Consider the following 17,497-nt stretch of genomic DNA (forward strand, 5'->3'; position numbering starts at 1 on the left):
GTGAACACCACCGTCCTCCTCTGTTCGCTCGAACCATCACGAAAGTTTCAATGGCCGCGTCTGGTCTTGCTTCTACGGTGAGCCAACTTATTACCTAGTGATTCTCGGGGCTGTCTTCGTATCCATACTCTTTTTTTTTTTTTTTTTGTTTTCCGAGAGAGTCGTACGGGTCCCCTGTGTGTCTTTTGTTTATGATTCATGAGGTATATCGCGAGAGATGCACCTCTTTGTCGAAGCGAGTAAGTATAACGATATATACCTATATTATAATAACTTTTGCCTGTTTATATGAGCAATGAAAACAGTAGTCATTGATTATTTTGTGACATGTCGTCGTTCATCCACTCGTTGTTTTACCCCCCCCCCACCCCCGTGTAGCAACTTTGTCTCGATATACCTCATGCCAGCAGTGTACTTCCTTAGGATCCATTTGGACGAATGAATTACTCGAAAAGTACGTTATATGGATACACACATACACACACCGGTCATACCGTGAGTTCGATCAAGTAAGATGCATCTTAAGCTTGCCAGTTTATTGCAGATTGTTTAAGGAATGTTTATTACCAACTTTTTTCATTTTTTTTCTACATCACGTGGCATGATTTCCCTATTTTTTTTTTTTTTTATGATAAAGACAATGACGAATTTGCACTTTTCTCTGTATGTACGTACATATATATTATATATGTATATTTGCACCATTTGAGTACTATTGTGACAAATCAATGAACGTTCTCCGCGTCCGTTTAACGATGCTGTTCACCCAAACTCGTATTACAGGTGTTTATTTGACATTGACACAAGACGTCGAAATCCACAGAATAATTTCACTTTTTGTCACGGTAAGGCGTCAACAGTGTGATATACGCATAAACATGTACTTGATTGAGTCTTCAAAACTTGTCGCTCTCACGAAAACCTTTGTATCAAATGTACTTGCTACCTACAACATATTACATGTAAAATAATTCCAGATACCTCGGGAAGTCACACTTTCTCTCCAAACTCTACTTTTATCTTCTTTAATTCGAGTATTGTTTTTTTTTTCGTTTTGTTCCTCTGAATGATACACCAAAGACAGCAGGTGAAGCAAAAACGATGTAACGGAACGTATCGCCAAAACGACGCAAGATGCGAAGGCAGCTCCGTGTAGTAAATATGTTATATCGTAGAGATGAAAAAAAAAAAAAAAAGAATCGAGCCGAGTCGGGGGGAGAGTGTACACGAGCCATAGCTTGAAGGCCCGGCCGCGGAGCTCCTTCCATCGGCTCGGATCGATTCGGGAAAAAGCCTTCGGGGGCTGCCGCGTTCCTATACGCACGCTCCCCGGGCGGCTATACCACCCCACGCGTGCACAGTTGCGGAGGGGGTGAGCGCTGATGGGGACGAGCTTTTACCCGCCGAGGGTATCCCAGGAATCTGACGGGCCGGAAAGTTATACCCCCGTACATACACACGTAGGGTAAGTCGATCGTCTTACCCTCGGCTGGCGTCGATTCGGCAATTAGACCCCGGCCGGTCTGTTTGCCCTCCCCCGCAAAATTGAATTCGGCTAATTAATCCACTCCCACCCCGTCCTCTTCTTCCTCTCTTTTCGGGGCTAATGTCGGTCTTTCGCGGACTGTGTGTGTACACTGTCGCACTTTTACCGAGAGGGGCGAGCAAATACGGCTCGGCTAATGGATTCGCCCTGATGCATTGACCGACAGCTCTTCGACTCGCGTGTTTGCGTGCGCGTTTCCTATTATTAGTGTGTTGTTTGTACTATTTTTCGTTGGCAGGAAGGATCGGTCCTTGTCTCTTCCCCCCCTTTGCGCGCGTTCATTGAACCAACGTTTGGATTATCACTACTGTACGAATGGCCAGTACAACAGTCGTACCTGTTTTTGTCTTGGATTTCGACTCTTTTTTTTCTTTTTTTTCAAACTATAGTTGGGAGTGGAAATCCAAGTCAGCTCCTTTCGCAGATAAGAGAAATTGTAGATATCAAAATCTCTCCGTTGCGTCGAATCCTCACCCAATATTTTTTTCTTTCGACGGAGCAGCTTATCGGTTAACGAACAGTCGAGCCAGTGTAAACCATAAACCACTTTTCGTTTATCCGTGATTCACGCTCTATGAAGCACCGCTGGCTGGACGAAAAAAGGATGAGAAAAAAAGAGCTCGTCCGCGTTAAATGGCCTATCGCCTCTCGATCCTTTGTTTACGGCCCGAGTCTCTTTGCCCAAGGGCTCTCGAGAAGCTGCCATATCCCCCCCCCTCCGGGAAAAGAAGACGATTGCCGGGCTCTCCGTGTTTACTTTTGTCTCTCGCTGATAACCAACGCCTCTCCACCTCCTTCCACCGCGACTCATCCTTGGGGAGTTTTAATGTCTCGAGTCGTCTCCATTTGTCTCTCCCGCGCGCCGAAGGAAAAAGGAAAGAAAATGTCTCGGGTGAAAAGCTCGTCCCCGAGCGCAACTCCCTTGCATCATTGAGGCAGGAAGTAATGTGGATTGCACGTTTTTTTTTTTTTGTTTCTCTGTACTTGCAGCTGCGATGACAGGCGCGCACGTGTACGCACGAAAGACGCGTATAGGGAGCGAGATTCGAGCGCCTCAGAGGTAACCGAGTGCCAATAAATAATTAAGGATTTTTCATCGTCAGCGTCGCCCGCCGAGGAAGAAACAGAAGATACGAGGAACCCTTTTGAACCACAGCGCGCGCTGACTTTGTTTAAAAAAAAGACACACACACACACACACACACACAAAGGAATAATAATGATAATGATAGTTATAGTTGCGATAGATAGATAAAAACAAAAAATAAAAAGATTATTATTGATACACTTCGCCTTGTAACGATGTATAAATACTGACGAAGGGAAGGACTTGAACCTCTACACCTCTCACGTATATAGGCTAGGAATTGTCCTCGCGCTCGACGAGAGAGAGAGAGAGAAAGATGAAAAAAAAAAAAAAAAAAAAATATATCGTGTTCTATCTTTTTTGCCGATTGTATGAAAGAGAGGAGAAAACGCGTGGAAGGGAGGAATGATGTCCGTTTTTAAACTAGTGGCCTTTCGCGGTCTCTTGCACCTGATCTATATACATATAAATAAATAAATTAATATATATATATATATTATATATACTTGTCAAAGGCGTTCCGAAGCTCGGGGCAAAGAGGTCGGAGATCGGCGGCCGTGCCGTATGGCTTGGTCGGAAATTTTTTCGCCCCTATCTCCGATCTCCCTTTCGCTGCGTCCGAATTTCCACGGAGTGCGAAAAAACTGGCGCGCGTGTACATAATATACGTATGGTGGACGGAAAGATGCAAAAAGTCTGCACACGAGAGACGTAGAGCGGTAGATGGAAAAATACAAAGCAACAAAAAAAAAAAAAAAAAAGAAAAAAAAAAGTGTATCTCGGTAAATTAAGTAAGATGCCCTCGTTCTTTCAAACCTCGCGCCTGCGCGCGCGGAGTTGTTACTACCTAAGTGTGTCAAGTCGAGAGAGAGAGAGAGAGAGAGGAGGCTCGTTATGCATGTGCACATTACGTGTCACGGTTTTTTTTCTCCTCCCCTTTCAAATGTACTTGCTTTTTCTTCTTTTCGTCAACGGCACCCTCGAGTGTGTTTTACCTTTTAATCGAACAGGAACAATAACTCGTTTGTTTTCACGGCAACTCTGACTTTTATTGTCCAACACCGTAATGGGCACAAGCGTAACGCAGCGTTATAAATATACATGTATAAATAGTTTATAAAGTGTGTATAGATGAAACAAAAAAAAAAAAAAAGGACAGTGAATCGCAGATGTATTGTAAATAGACTGTAGTGCGAGGAAAGAAAGAAAAACGTAGCGGAGCCGTATTGCAACATTAGCGAGAGAAGGAGCGTTTGTTTATTTCTGCGCTTCATTGGAATCGCTTATCGAAACGACTTTTCTTTTCCACCGTATGTACTTGAACTTTTGAGTAGAATACTTTGGCGCGTAATTTAGGGGAGTTGAAAATTTTCAGTGCCATTCCAATGGAGCCCGGGGGCGGTAAAGTGGAGTTATCGCGAGTCGCGCGATAAATTAAATTCGTAGGGGTTGCGACAATCGATTCTAAATCGAGCGAGGATGGAGAATTGTGACGGGGAGGAGGAGAAAAAAGTGGAGTAAATAAATGAGAAAAAGGCCTCGGGCGACATCCCTTTGGGAGTTTCGTCGATAAGACGACTCGGAAAAGTTTTCTCCTTTTTTTTTTTCCTCATTTGCGTGCGCAAGTTTGATTGCAAGTTTTCTTGATTGGTTGTCGATACGGCGGGGGCGTAGTCGCGGTAAAGCAGAAACAAACTGCCCTAAAATACTTAGGCGGTCTCTCGTGTCTTACTGAAAATGAATAATTCATTAAAAAGAAAAAAAAAAAGAAAAAAAAAACAAAGAAAACAAATAGTTATAAACAAAGAGAATAATTAATTATTACAAAATAGATTTAAAGAAAAGATTGAAGAAATACATTATTAATGATAATTATGATTACTTGATGATGAAAATAAAAAAATCTCGCTTCCTCTTCCACATTCCTACGTAACGTGTTAAGAAAAAGATTTAATTGTATAACGAATTAAACGAGAGACAGACAGATAATTAATTGTATAAGGTGTTGTCGTCGATTTTTTTTAAACGAGTACGTTATACTAAGAGAACACAAGATTACTTATCTAATTGTAATTTTATGCTCGACGAATCGACGATGTTTCAATTAGGTGTGAAAATGAAAATAGGCCGATTAAAGTACGAATGAGTGTTGAGCGAGAGTGACGAATTTTTTCCTTTTATTGTATACTTATCAGAGTTTATTATTAAATACTTGAATATTTAAACGAAATGCGAGATGCAGACGAGAATGAGAAAGTGAGAAACAAATGAGGGACAAAGTGGCGACGCTAATGGCAGGGTATACGAATAATAAAACAAATAAAAGCAAACAAGCTAATTTTTAATCTCTATGGTCCAGAAAAAAAAAAAAAAATGATTATCGACTAGAAAAATTCAGATACCAGAAAAAAAGTACATTAATAGGTAAAAGAAGCATTCTAATTAATTGTCGATGTGATTGTAGTTTCTGTACGTTCAAAAATTTCATCGCAAAGTGTATGAAAAAAACAAAACGAAAAAACAAAAAAATAACAAAAAAACAAAAATACAAAAAAAAATCAATGCATGAACAATAAGTTAATAATTATCGATGGCAGATGAAGTAATTTAAGTGTAAAACTCGAGAAGACGAACCTGTTTGTAGATTAAAAGCCATAAAAAGTCGCGAGACAGTAGCGTGATAGAAAACAAAAATGAAAAACCAAAAATTTTCAAGCTAATAATTGACAAAAAGAAGCCACGTTTGGAAAGAGTTTCGAGATGGAAAAAAAAAATCAATGAGTCTTTCAATTTTATTACCGTAAACTGCCAGTTTTTTCGAATCAAGAATTCAAAGCGTAAATCTCGTGCGTGTTTTGAAAAAAAAAAAAAAAAAAAAAACAAAAAAAAAACAAATTTTGTCGTCGCGAATGAAATGACAAACTTACCGTATATACGCATGAGAAAAACTTTGTTCCCTTTATTTCGCAAAACAAAGAAAATTAAAGAAAAACACTATTATCATCGAAAAATCAATGATTTCTGGCATGTCTCGCATTAGGTAGGTTCAATACATATCTTTTATTGTTAAAACAAATTTGATATTTACAATAATCTGGCGTAAGCTTACTTTGTCCACCCAACATGTATGTATTTACATTTTAGTTGCAAGTACACTACATCAAATTCAACTGGTTGCAGTGATTACTTTTCATTTCCAATTTCACGACTCGTCAAATGAACAATTCAAATTTTACTTTTCATCACAGTAGAATAATCATTGATTATCATCATTAAAAATTTCACAAAGTGGCAAACTGTCAAAAGCTAAATATGTATAAACTCTACTCTACTTCCTTTCGTTCGAAGCGAACTAAAAGTTTCATCCGTTGTACTACCTCGTCCAAGTTTCACTTTTTCCTTGTTTCGCACAAAAGCAAATGGCCGAGAAGTTAAATAATCAGCGAAAGCCAGAAAGCCGGCAGTTTGAGAAAAGATAAATATCGGAGATGGGCTTGCTCGCACACCCCCACACGCTAAAATTTGCTCTTTTCCGCCTCCTGTTTATTTTTTTTGCTCGCGAGATTAACGAGGAGAAGAAAAACAGCATAGGAAAAACATAAGGACACCAAACGCCATCGATGCGCCACGAGAGTGTTTCTTTACCCTTAACTTTTATTTTCCTTGTTTCGCTCTCATGCAATGAGATCGCGCAGCTTCGTTTGATAAAAAAAAAAAAAAAAAAAAAAGTCACACCTTTAGGAGATATTGTCACAGACAATTAAAATAGGACCAGAATAGATGTATAGCGACGAAAGGTATAACGTTAATTTTTGGCAAATTATTTTTATGAAACGCCATCGCGCGTCCACACGTACACACACAACACACAAGAGACTCACAGACGCGGTACACCAAAATCCACTTTGTCACGGGGTGCCAAGGGAATTGAAGCTCAAAAAGCTGAAAAAAGGTTCCCCCCAGTTAGCAGCCAACATTTGGAGCATCTGTGTAATCTTTTGTTCGTAAAACCAACCCACAAACACCCACTACAGTAATCTATATGAAACACGCTATAATGGCTGGGGTACACAACCAACGTCGCGGTAGCCTTTTGTGTACATAGAACGAAATTGTTAACCAAAGCGAGACGCGTTTGAAAGGAAAACCATGGATGAAACGTGTATTGTTGATCGATCGTCGTTTTCGCGGTAGTGGACCATACTAAGAGAAAACCCGTATATTTTCGAAAGTCAAAAAGTTACCTTTAAGTGAGGGGTACGACGACGCGTGCTTTTTTCTCTCACCGCGTGAAAGTTAAGATTGGACTTGCAACAACAAAAAAAAAAAAAAAAAAAAAAAAGTTGGGTGACAACGCACTGTGCAGTATTAAAAATAGTCTTGGGGCTCTCAGATGAGAAAGAGATGTGTGCATCTATCGCGACTATAGATATAACGACGACTGAGAACGCGAGTCATTAACAAAAAAAAAAAAAAAAAAAAAAAAATCGTATAGCTACGATGATTATGGTAATAGGGTATTCTAGTCAAGAGCAGATTGGTTTGTCGTCGTCGAAATGACCAAACAGTAAAATATACACGCGCGCGATTTGTCGAAGGAGTTGTATATAAAAATATACACACCCGCACCGTAGCGAGGTATCGTCGGTGGAGGTTGCAATATATATATGTGTATGCGAGCCAAAGGAGGGAGTATAGGAAAATTGTAACGAAAGAGATGGAGACGTGTATTATTATGATTAGTATTATTTGTGTAAGTCAATCGTAAGTCGATCGCTATTGGGGTAATATATCTTATTATCATTATTATTGATGAGAGATAAAACGTATACAAAAATCATTGAGTGATTCGCAAATTTGAGGGGGCAAAGCGTGCGATTATGTATAACGGAATAATTTGGGATAATCGACGAACGCAAAAGGCAACAAAAATGAAAACGAGAATAAGAAGACAAAAAAAAAAAAAAAAAAAAAAGAAGTATATTTATTATTAATGCATATATGAAACCGATGAGATGAATATATGAATGAAAATAATGACGAAATAAAGTACTATCTTTATTCACGTTCGTATGGTGCTTTTTTTTCACAAACTCTCCTCAACATTGTATTCCCAATGACTTAATGTATACATTTCTATAGTTGCAGTAGAAACAGACGAAACAGGTAAGACACATTTTTACACATTACGAAACAGAAAGCTTTTTTTTCCACAGACATCGTCGGGGGTTGAACAATCAAAAATTTCAACAACAACGACAACTAATATTATTATTATTATTTTTTTTTTTTGACAAGTGTTAAATTAATGTATATTATGTATTTATATTGTGACAATCTGTAAACATGTTACTTTGGTACAGTTTATTCGATGGATTAACAACAACGCAGTGTCATCAAAAATCATCCCAACTTTTGTAAATTGTTTACTCTTACTCTACCTGTGATAACGATTATTGCGTAGTAACATATAAAAGGTCTGTCATATGTATATATATATGTACCCCTCGAGGCACTTATGTACTCTCATCAGCCCGGAAACGCCACTTATCATTACGTAAGAAAAGAATCTCTGATCATTTTTTTCCCCCCCAATGATCGGCATTTAATTTTTTGAAAAAGCCAATTTGTCCAAAATGTACGTATTCCCGTACTCCTACACTATTTTTCGATGAGTTGAAACACCGGGCACTCTGTGTTACACACAGTAGAAAAAAAAAAAAAAAAGAAAAAAAAGAAAAACCTCTGCCTTGAATATACATAGTTATACAATGTACACGATGAGAGAGAGAGAGAGCAAAAAAGTCCAATCGTTGAAACAACAGCCGCACAACACACGTTCCATTGGTCGTCGGAGATTGGCGTTCAGAGGAAGGTGCTCCAGTAGACGATGTTGAGGATGAGGAAGGCGAACGGGAAGAGAAAGCGCGATACCTTGTCGATGGAGATGGCTATGGCCCGGCCACCGCAGCAGGTGTCGTACTGGGCCGTCGCCGGCCGCACCGGGCTCCTGCTTCGCTCCGACTCCGACCTCATTGGCGTCTATGCGGTCGTTGCATCGTTGCCGTAAAAAAAAAAAACAAACCAAAGAGACTTTTCTTTTTATTGCGATTTTCATTTAAAAAAATATGCAACGTCAATCATTCTATGACTATGGGTCCCCTCAGTGGTATATTTTACCCTTCTTACTTTCCATACGTATCGTCACACATATAAATCCTGGCGATTATTCCGATGCGCATCGGTAACAGCAAAGATCGGCAAAGAGCCCGTCTCTCTACCATCCGACACTCGTAGACGATTAGGGAGTGTAAAATGTTTGCATGATATACCTTGAACTCGTCGATGGCTTCGCGGAGGTCCTCGTCCGAGTAGCCCTTCATGGCCTTGGTGGCGACGGGCCCCATGTAATTGTTGACTATGGCGAACTCCATGAGCGAGAGGAAGACAAAGACGCTGCACGACGACATCCACACGTCTATCGCCTTGACGTACGACACAGGCGGCAACGACTGCTGGGACTGCGTGTTTTGCGTAGCTGGAATAATCGTAATTATTACAACGTGGGTGTGTTTAGCTCTTTTTACAACCCCGAGGGTAATGTATATGCATGTACATTTTCACGCGGCGCATCGTCGCAGGGGAGGGTCGTACAAAAGGAATGAAAGATCGACCGCGCGATGTGTACATCCCTCGAATAAGAGAATGCGAGAAAAGCGTCCCACAATCGCGCGGGTGTCAACAATCTCTCGCTCGAATCAAATCTGAATAGAGAGAGAGAGAGAGAGAGACCATAGCTACAATGGTACACGTATACGCGATCTGTTGTTACGTTCCCCCTTCGTATAACGTATCTCTATCGCGGTTCTATAGCCCATACCGCCGATACGTACATGTACGTATACATGTGTATATACACACGCAAACCCCACGTATATACGCTATAAGGACTCTCGTACGGCTTCCCTGCAACGTGTTGTATTTTTTTTTTTTTTTTTTTCTCTCCCTTCCCTTCTCTCCTCGCTTATTTACACACGTACGCACCTACACGCGCACGCTCGACTTGATCACGCGATTCCCTCTTCTTATCGACCATTTTTATACACACACATAGGTGTTTACATTACCTGCGCTTTTCTCTCTCTCTCTTGATTGTATATGTTTTTTTTTTTTTGTATAATATATGTATGTTTCGTTTGACGTGTGACATATTATACCTAAGGTGAGTAGCGAAGTGACGCCGAGGGTGACCCTCGCGGGTATCGCCTCGGGCTTGATCCAAAAGGCGATCCACGACATGACGACTATCAGGGCCGAGGGTATGTAGGTGTGGAATAGGTGGTAGCCCAGTCGACGCCGCAGGTTGAACACTATCTGGATGCAGGTGAAGTTCCCCGTCGAGTACTCGATCGTGCAATCGGTCGTGTAATTGTTGGCTATGTCCAGTTGGGGCAGCTCGATCTCCGGGTTCACGACCAGGGGGTCCGTCACGTTCCATATGAACACCAGGTCCTGCGTCGTGTGCGACACTGAGGGGGAAAAAACGACACTTGTTTGTTTGATTGATCGGTATGTACTTATTCCTAATGATTCGAGACTCACAACTTTCGATCATCATTGAGCATATTTGGGTGTCGTGGGGGTAGGACTCGAACTTCATGGCGCACGACAGCACGAGCGTCAATCTGCGGGACGGATGGATAAAACCATATGAAATGATGAAAAAAAAAAAAAAAAAAACAAAAACAACCCCTACAGTATTGACATACGCACTTGGACATGTAGAGGAGAGTCTTGTCGTGGTAGAGCCAGAGGTAGTGGTTCGGTATGGACATCTCGTGGAAGGTGACCTTCTTGGCGTTCTTGAAGAAACAGTCGGGCCTCCAAATGTTGTGCAGCCAGTCGACGTCGAGGATACGGTACTCCTCGGACATGTTCTCCGGGAGCCTCAGTCGCGAGTCCCGCCAGCTTTGCGCGAGAAATATGTCCGCCACGTACGTCTGCTCGATCGATCGGGGAATTTTAAAGAAATGTAAAAAAAAAAAAAAATTACGAGGGTTACGGTTGAGCGCACCATGGACTCCTCGTTTATCGAGTCTATGCTGAGGACGGTCACGTGGAAGTAGACGACGGTCGGCTGGCCCAGGAACTTTGGCGCCCTGTGCTTGTCGTAGTTCTTCGGGTTTATCGGCAGGATGTCTTTCAGGGACAGCGAGACCTCCTTCCTGCCGTAGTCCTTTGTGTTTTCCATTTCTCTACGGTGTTTTATTTTTAGTCGTTTCTTTTTTTTGTTTTTTGTTTTTTTTTTTTCACTCGACGAGTGACTAATTGATATGCACGACGATTTTTTGATTAAAACTCGCGGGTGTACAGTTCATCGTCAATTTCCAAAAATCCATTCAATGGCAAAATAAAAAAGATTCACAGTGATCAGGCGGTAATGTTATTAAGAGGAAAAAAAAAAATGCGATTTCTCGAGAAAATCCGACACGAATACACGCGTCAAGCTGTCCATTATCGTTACGCCGTATGAGATTGTCAATTACTCGGGAGAACTATTACGTATCTCGTGAAATTTTCAGCGCAAGTATATATATATATACGATCAACGCGATCCCATTAACCGAGTCACGTCAATATTATTCCGTTTGAGCGTATTATATCGCGTGTATACGTACACGAGGATTGGACACACAAGCTGATGGTATAATTAACCCGCGGTGCTGATGGCACACGATCCATTAATCACCGTTTCGGCATCAACGTCGTTACTCGTCGATAGATGTTCGAGTCGAAAAGTAATAAAACCCTCCTCCTCGAGAGATTTTCCGGAGCTACGAATATAAAATACATAATACACGAGGGGTGGGGGGTAAGCAAAGAAGAGGGGGGGGGAGATGCGCTCGTATAGATCGAATATTAGCGATTCCGATGAAACAGCAATATCGGGAAGGAGAAGCCATAAGAGGTCTCTTCGTGCTGTGCATACCCTAAAGTTCATCCAACGACGTTTCTTTGCTTTCCCTGTACTTGCCGTTAAACTTCATTAATAACACCGACCAGAGGGCGGGGGGGAGAAGAGTGCCGGGCTCTCGTTACGATTTCTCACACCCTTTTCACACCCTCACCATCCTCCCCTTCCCCACTTTTTTATTTTATTTTATTTTTTTTTTTACACGTATACGTGATACACTCTTAATCTGAATAAGGAGAAAAATAGAGCGATAATTTTGTCGGTTGACACAAAAAAATTCTAGTGGAATTGAAAAAGTTTGTCAATGTTTACTGAATAAAACATACACCGGCGTGTTTTGCACTTTTTCAATTAAGATTTGCTCTCATTCATGCTAAGAGAGTATACAGTTATACTAATGTGCGAAATTCCAATTGATCTCGCCCTACTGAGTAACAATTTTTTTTTTTTTTTCCTTAAAAGTAAGGATTATATATGCGAGTGTGGGGTGTACTGTGCATGTGCATGCCTTGTTTGCTCCAAGTGATTCAAAAGAAGTACGCGTACATTTTACCCGTTTGGTGGTACAGCATAAACTGCATTTTGCAAAAGAAAAACGTACGCGTACTTTTTTTTTCCAAATTCAAATTCGACCTCCGATGAAAAAACCGGTACGCGTACTTCCTTTGTATGCCATTCGCAGGTGCGTGAACGATCAATCAAGCCAATAACAAAATTCAACACATCAAAGTTTAACATGTATAAAGAAAAAAAAATGTAAAAATGCTAATTTTCGATACGAAAAAAACGTGCGAGATACATATTTCACTCAATATACGTGAACACAAAAATAGAGAGAGAGAGAGAGAGAGAGAGTTAAACATCGAAAGTAATTGTTTGTAGCGCCGGAGGGCGCCTTTACCTTGCGATCTTGGGAAAAAAGCGGTAGCCGCGTTTTCTCGCCGAAAGTCGAATCGTACGTGAGACTAGGCTATTGACCTTAAAGTGCCAACCCTCGACCTCCGTGGAGAGGACGGCCTCATACAAGTTGTCGCTGAGCACACACGCAACAACAATCGATTTAAAAACAACATGTTTTTCCATGATAATCAATTATTCCACTTTTTGGCCGATCCATTTCCATGATATTGGAATTTATGGGTGGACAATTTAGATGGGAGCAACGATGAAAAAAAAAGAAAAAAAGGAAAAAAAGAAAAAAAATATATGTACTCACGGATACTGAAAGGCTGCCATGTCCAACAAGGTAGAGAGGTAGCAGCATACGACCGCCAGGGAAAGTCTCCTCATGCCTGCGCTGTGATTTCCGACGAAAAACCCTGGCCTGCACTCCTATCCATCGCGACGCTGGCCCTACAAATCCCCGAGCTTACCGATCAGCTGCACATATCCTCAACCCCGACCGGTCCCACCCCCCCCTCCCGCCCCCCGTCGCGCGCTTACTCGAGAGGACTATGCGACGGCCGACCCGTCCTCCTCCATCCTCCCGGCCAAAAGTGGAAAAATCGCGGAGTAACCGATCGCCCGGCAAATGATTCACTGGTACCAATGGGCCTACTTGTACCGCATGTTACCGGCAGCGTAGTACCAGACGGTTGAAACAACGCACATATATATGTATATATGTATACGCACACCGCTCGCGACGGCACCTCGGCTGGACACGGAGTACACGCTCGGGCCACGGCTTCTGCCGTCCCAGCCGCGACAGTCGAGTGGGGGAGGAACCGACTCTAAGCCAATTTCCCTATCGACTAACTGATTAAGCCCTACTACTCTTTCATCGAGCGGGAGGGAAAAGCGCCGAGCGAGGTGTATATACACGCCACCGCGGACCCTCATCACGCGAACACCCGAGTCAACTTTACATCGAAGGAACGTGCGAGTGTGGGTATTTTACGTGGCGCGGCCATTTTTCCCGTAATGGGTGTATTGGCCATTCAAGGGTCAACGGTGAGACGGTGCCAAGGGGAAAAGGGGGGGTTAATCCAGGTCCTGGCTTTTCTCGAGCCAAAAGGCTGTGTGCGGGTCTTACGTGGGAGTTAAGTCGACGCGAGGCTGCGTCAAACACAATTGCCGAACGCGGGAGTGACAATCGCTTATCCGACCTCCCCCGGGATCTTGTTGTCGGTATCATGGCTCGTCTGCCGATTTGCATGATTTATTCCATTTGCATTTCATCGCGACGCCTTGTTTCGTAACTTGCATAAGCCTCGGGGGGGTATATAGGCGAGGTGGCGCTTATGTCCACTCGCTATTGCGAGAGAACGGCGTCGACTTTAATTTCCAGCCCTGCAAATCGCACGGAATTCAATTTAGCGGCAAGTGTTTCCCCCCACGTATACGTGTACATTGGCATCGATTCCGCTGGCTATTCGCGTAGTTCGATTGAATCGATGAAACCAGCGACCCCTCGATTGAAAAAGATCGTCGGACTTGTAGCTCGGGAGCTTTCCAGCTGATGGTAAGTAATCTTTTTCCCGCAGCAGATGGGACAGAGCTTTTTCTTACCCCCCGTGAGTACGGTTAACTGCAGACGGTAAGTGGTCGACGAGCGGTAAAAGAGGGGCTGTGAGGGAATTAATCGATGGTTGACCCTTCACCCCTTTTTTTTCTTCGGGTCATCAAACCAGAGGGGCGCCCGCGCGCTCTCTAGTTTATATTTAACGACGGCTGCAGACGCACTCGGTTGGGCTTTCTATTTTTAAACCCACCCGAGGCCTCCTTCTCCCTCTTGCATGTTTAACGAGCGAAACTCCGTTCGGTTCCGTTGTTTACTCTGTCCCAATAAGTCAAGAGCGAAATCGTGTTTGTTTTTTTTTCCACTATGGATTCTAGGTTTCAATGGTGCAACGAACGGAGCAGGTGTTACATGAAACAAGGCGAAATTGGTAATCATATATAAACAATTTATTTATTACTCGTAAATGAATAAATTTAGTGTGAGCCTTTTTTTTTACAATTAGGACTATAACAGTTGAAATCAACGTTCGTTAGCCCGTCCTTCGGAGGACTCCTGATATGCTGTTGGATTTTTTAACCATTACATCTTTTTTTTTTTTTTTCATATGAATATATTTATGTACGTAGTTTTTTTTCGTAACAAATTTCACACGGGAAGCATCGCAATTATACAAGTTCACGCGTATCATTATAAGAAACAAAAAACAATACCCTTTACAATGTCCTTCTCCTTCCGGACTACTTTGATTTGGTATTCCATGAAAAGACTACAAGATATACGACGAAATTTATATAAAAACAAGAAAAACAACAATAATACAACACAAGGTATTACTGTCGCCTCCTGTTTCCCGAGAGCTCGTGTACCATACGAAGCACGGAACGACTGCTAATGAAGCTAATAACAAACTCTCTCGGAAGAAATAAGTTATCCCGGATGACGGGGCGTCGAAGCACGAAATCCCCGGAATCAGTAGTACGAGTCGGCGCTCGGTCGGACGTGGGATCAACGAGGCGGATCGATTTTTCCCTCGCGCCTTCATTAATAAAGAGCACTGCTACGGAAAAATGAAGTATGAAAAAAAAAAAAAAAAGAGTCCGGTTCTCCCTCGTGTATACCAGGGGACCGTCTTCGAAATTGAAATCCTCCGAATATTTGCATCGAACCGTTGAACCGGAAAGGTTTAATCTTTGTCGCATCGAAGGAAAAAAATCTGCTTTCCATCCACGCGGGTGAACTCGACTCCGTCACCGGAAACAAAAACCGGCACTGTAATCAGCGCGTGGTCCGCGCGCGGCTTCTCATTTGCACGGTTGATTCGCTTTGACCCTCTCGAGAGCAAAAAAAAAAAAAAAAAAAAATGCTCGCGCGGGAGTACGATATCAGCTCTCTGTATTTACATTGTCGCGTCGGTGGATTTTTCACTCCACCCCTAATCCGATCTGGCTGCTCCCGCGGCTCTTTGACCGGATACGCGATGAAAGACGAGTAAAAAAAGGTATTCGAGCGCGATCGGTGCCGTTATCCACGCCAGAGGCGGGTTTCGGATTCGTCCCGTGCTCCGTGGGATACATTGGCTCTTTGGTCTTGCTTCTGTTTCGATGGAACTGAAATAACTCCCTTGTTCCCATCATACGAATGAAAAGCAAAGTAAAAACGTATAAGCTTCGACGGCACACTTTACCGATCTTTTTTCGCTTTCAAAACAATTGGAATACACACGGTGGATATGATCGATGTACGCACGCATAAGGTACTATTATTTTTGAGCTCGCAGGCGTCGATACATGTATATACGGATATGCATATTTTTGTTTTCTTTTGTCTTCGATGTGTGGCAAAATGAAAAGAAAAAGATTTGTACAACACGTTACATCGAAAATCGCAGTCAAACCATCCGCCCACCAAATTAACCTTCCACTCGACTACTTTATCTCCACACACGCTCCAATTAACGTATAATGCACTTTGACGCGTTGTTTTCACCTTCGATGCAACAAACATTTTTAACTCTCTTTTATATACATTGTACAATCTTCACTTTTACGCCTTCCTACGATCCATCACACGTAAACAATACAACGCGCTTTTTAACAATTGCATAAACAACGTGATATGTATAACACGCCGCATCGCGCGGCGAAGCTCGCGCTTCCTCGTGAGACGCGCACGTGCCGACTCGAGAATCAATCGAAGATATACACATAATATATGTACAGCAGAGGCGAGGGGTACAAGAGGATAACGAAAGGGTGGAAAAATAATTACACAAGAGACCCTCGATTCGATCAGCTCCATACTACGTGATATATACAACACTATGTACATGACGCAATGTGTATGTATATGTAAAACCTGCGTTTCCCTATGACCACACGAGTGCGGATTCAGGGTGCAACGTACACCCAAAGGGTATATGCATAGGTACACGCGCGTGTCGTTAAATTTACATTTGTTATCTCGAGCGCCGCGGCGAGTCCGCGGATCGTAAACTTTGTACGATATTGCTTCTCCGATAGCTCCCCTCCACGTCCGATACCCGCGCGATGAGCGAGTGTGCGGCCACTCGTGGGAGGGCGAGGTAAGGCTGTATACGTATATGTTACAAGGGCTCAGGCTCGTCCTTTTCCCTCGTGATCGACGAGTGTTTTTTCTTCAGCTTCGGCTAACCACGACGGATGTGTGGGCGTGTGTGCGACGTCTTTGTTTTTTAACTGGTAATAGCTTTTGCAACGATTTTCACTTTGTAGTTACGTCATAATATTATAGTAGTCAACTTTAATTTTTTCTTTTTTGTTTTGTTTTTTATTTTTTTTTTTGTATTAAAAAAGCAAGTAGTTCAGTAATAATGAGAAGAGTATATGTACTTTTTGTCAGAGAAGGACGGAAAAACCTTGAGTTTTGAGATCGATTGAATTTTTGTTATAGTCATGAACGTTTTTAATCTTAGATTCGCAAAAATGTATTTGGAAAGACGTAGAGCGTGGATACAATATTGAGCCGAAAACTTGATAGTATGGATGTAAAATTTTTTATAGAAAGAGAATTAAGCTTATTGGATGTGAAATTTCGCGCCTGTGTATACTTACATGTTTGTGTGAGCAAAGACGAGCCTGTGCCATTTTTCCAGCGACGTAACGAGCCACTGGTCCTCGACGGGTGAGATAAAAGTACATAATATGGTTCGACAATTTTCTGCACGTGCATCAAACATCACTTTAAAAATTCCACGATCCCCACGATATCGCATTCCCGAACGGTTTGAATTTTGAAACAGCGCCATGAATATAAATATAACGACTCGTCAAAAACGTCCATCAAATTCTATATTTGTTTTTATTGGCTCCGTGCATACACACATTTTCACAGGGTGGTAAGGTAAAATGTACATGCCACGAGGATTTGCTCTTTGCTAAAGTACGTCAA

The 17,497-nt window shown here is 42.2% G+C and overlaps 1 protein-coding gene across 2 annotated transcripts; it reads right to left on the reverse strand.

Annotated features, from left to right (window-relative positions):
- Positions 1 to 8,424: 8,424 nt before the first annotated feature.
- On the reverse strand, positions 8,425 to 12,983 carry HisCl1 (Histamine-gated chloride channel subunit 1). Of its 2 annotated transcripts, XM_023392522.2 has the most exons (8): positions 12,824 to 12,983; positions 12,509 to 12,640; positions 10,708 to 10,888; positions 10,407 to 10,633; positions 10,236 to 10,318; positions 9,851 to 10,162; positions 8,966 to 9,171; positions 8,425 to 8,675 (listed from the first exon to the last, which is right to left on the reverse strand). In XM_023392522.2, exons 1-8 carry the CDS (start codon positions 12,895 to 12,897, stop codon positions 8,499 to 8,501), a joined length of 1,392 nt encoding a protein of 463 aa, XP_023248290.2. In that variant the 5' UTR covers positions 12,898 to 12,983; the 3' UTR covers positions 8,425 to 8,498. The 2 variants fall into 2 exon arrangements, with proteins under 2 accessions (XP_023248290.2, XP_023248291.2); XM_023392523.2 differs by lacking the exon at positions 12,509 to 12,640.
- Positions 12,984 to 17,497: the final 4,514 nt, after the last annotated feature.

The sequence above is a fragment of the Copidosoma floridanum genome, unplaced genomic scaffold, assembly GCF_036245765.1.
Source record: "Copidosoma floridanum isolate Cflo_tuat_1 unplaced genomic scaffold, Cflo_Japanese_pri ptg000025l, whole genome shotgun sequence".
Lineage (NCBI taxonomy): Eukaryota > Metazoa > Arthropoda > Insecta > Hymenoptera > Encyrtidae > Copidosoma > Copidosoma floridanum.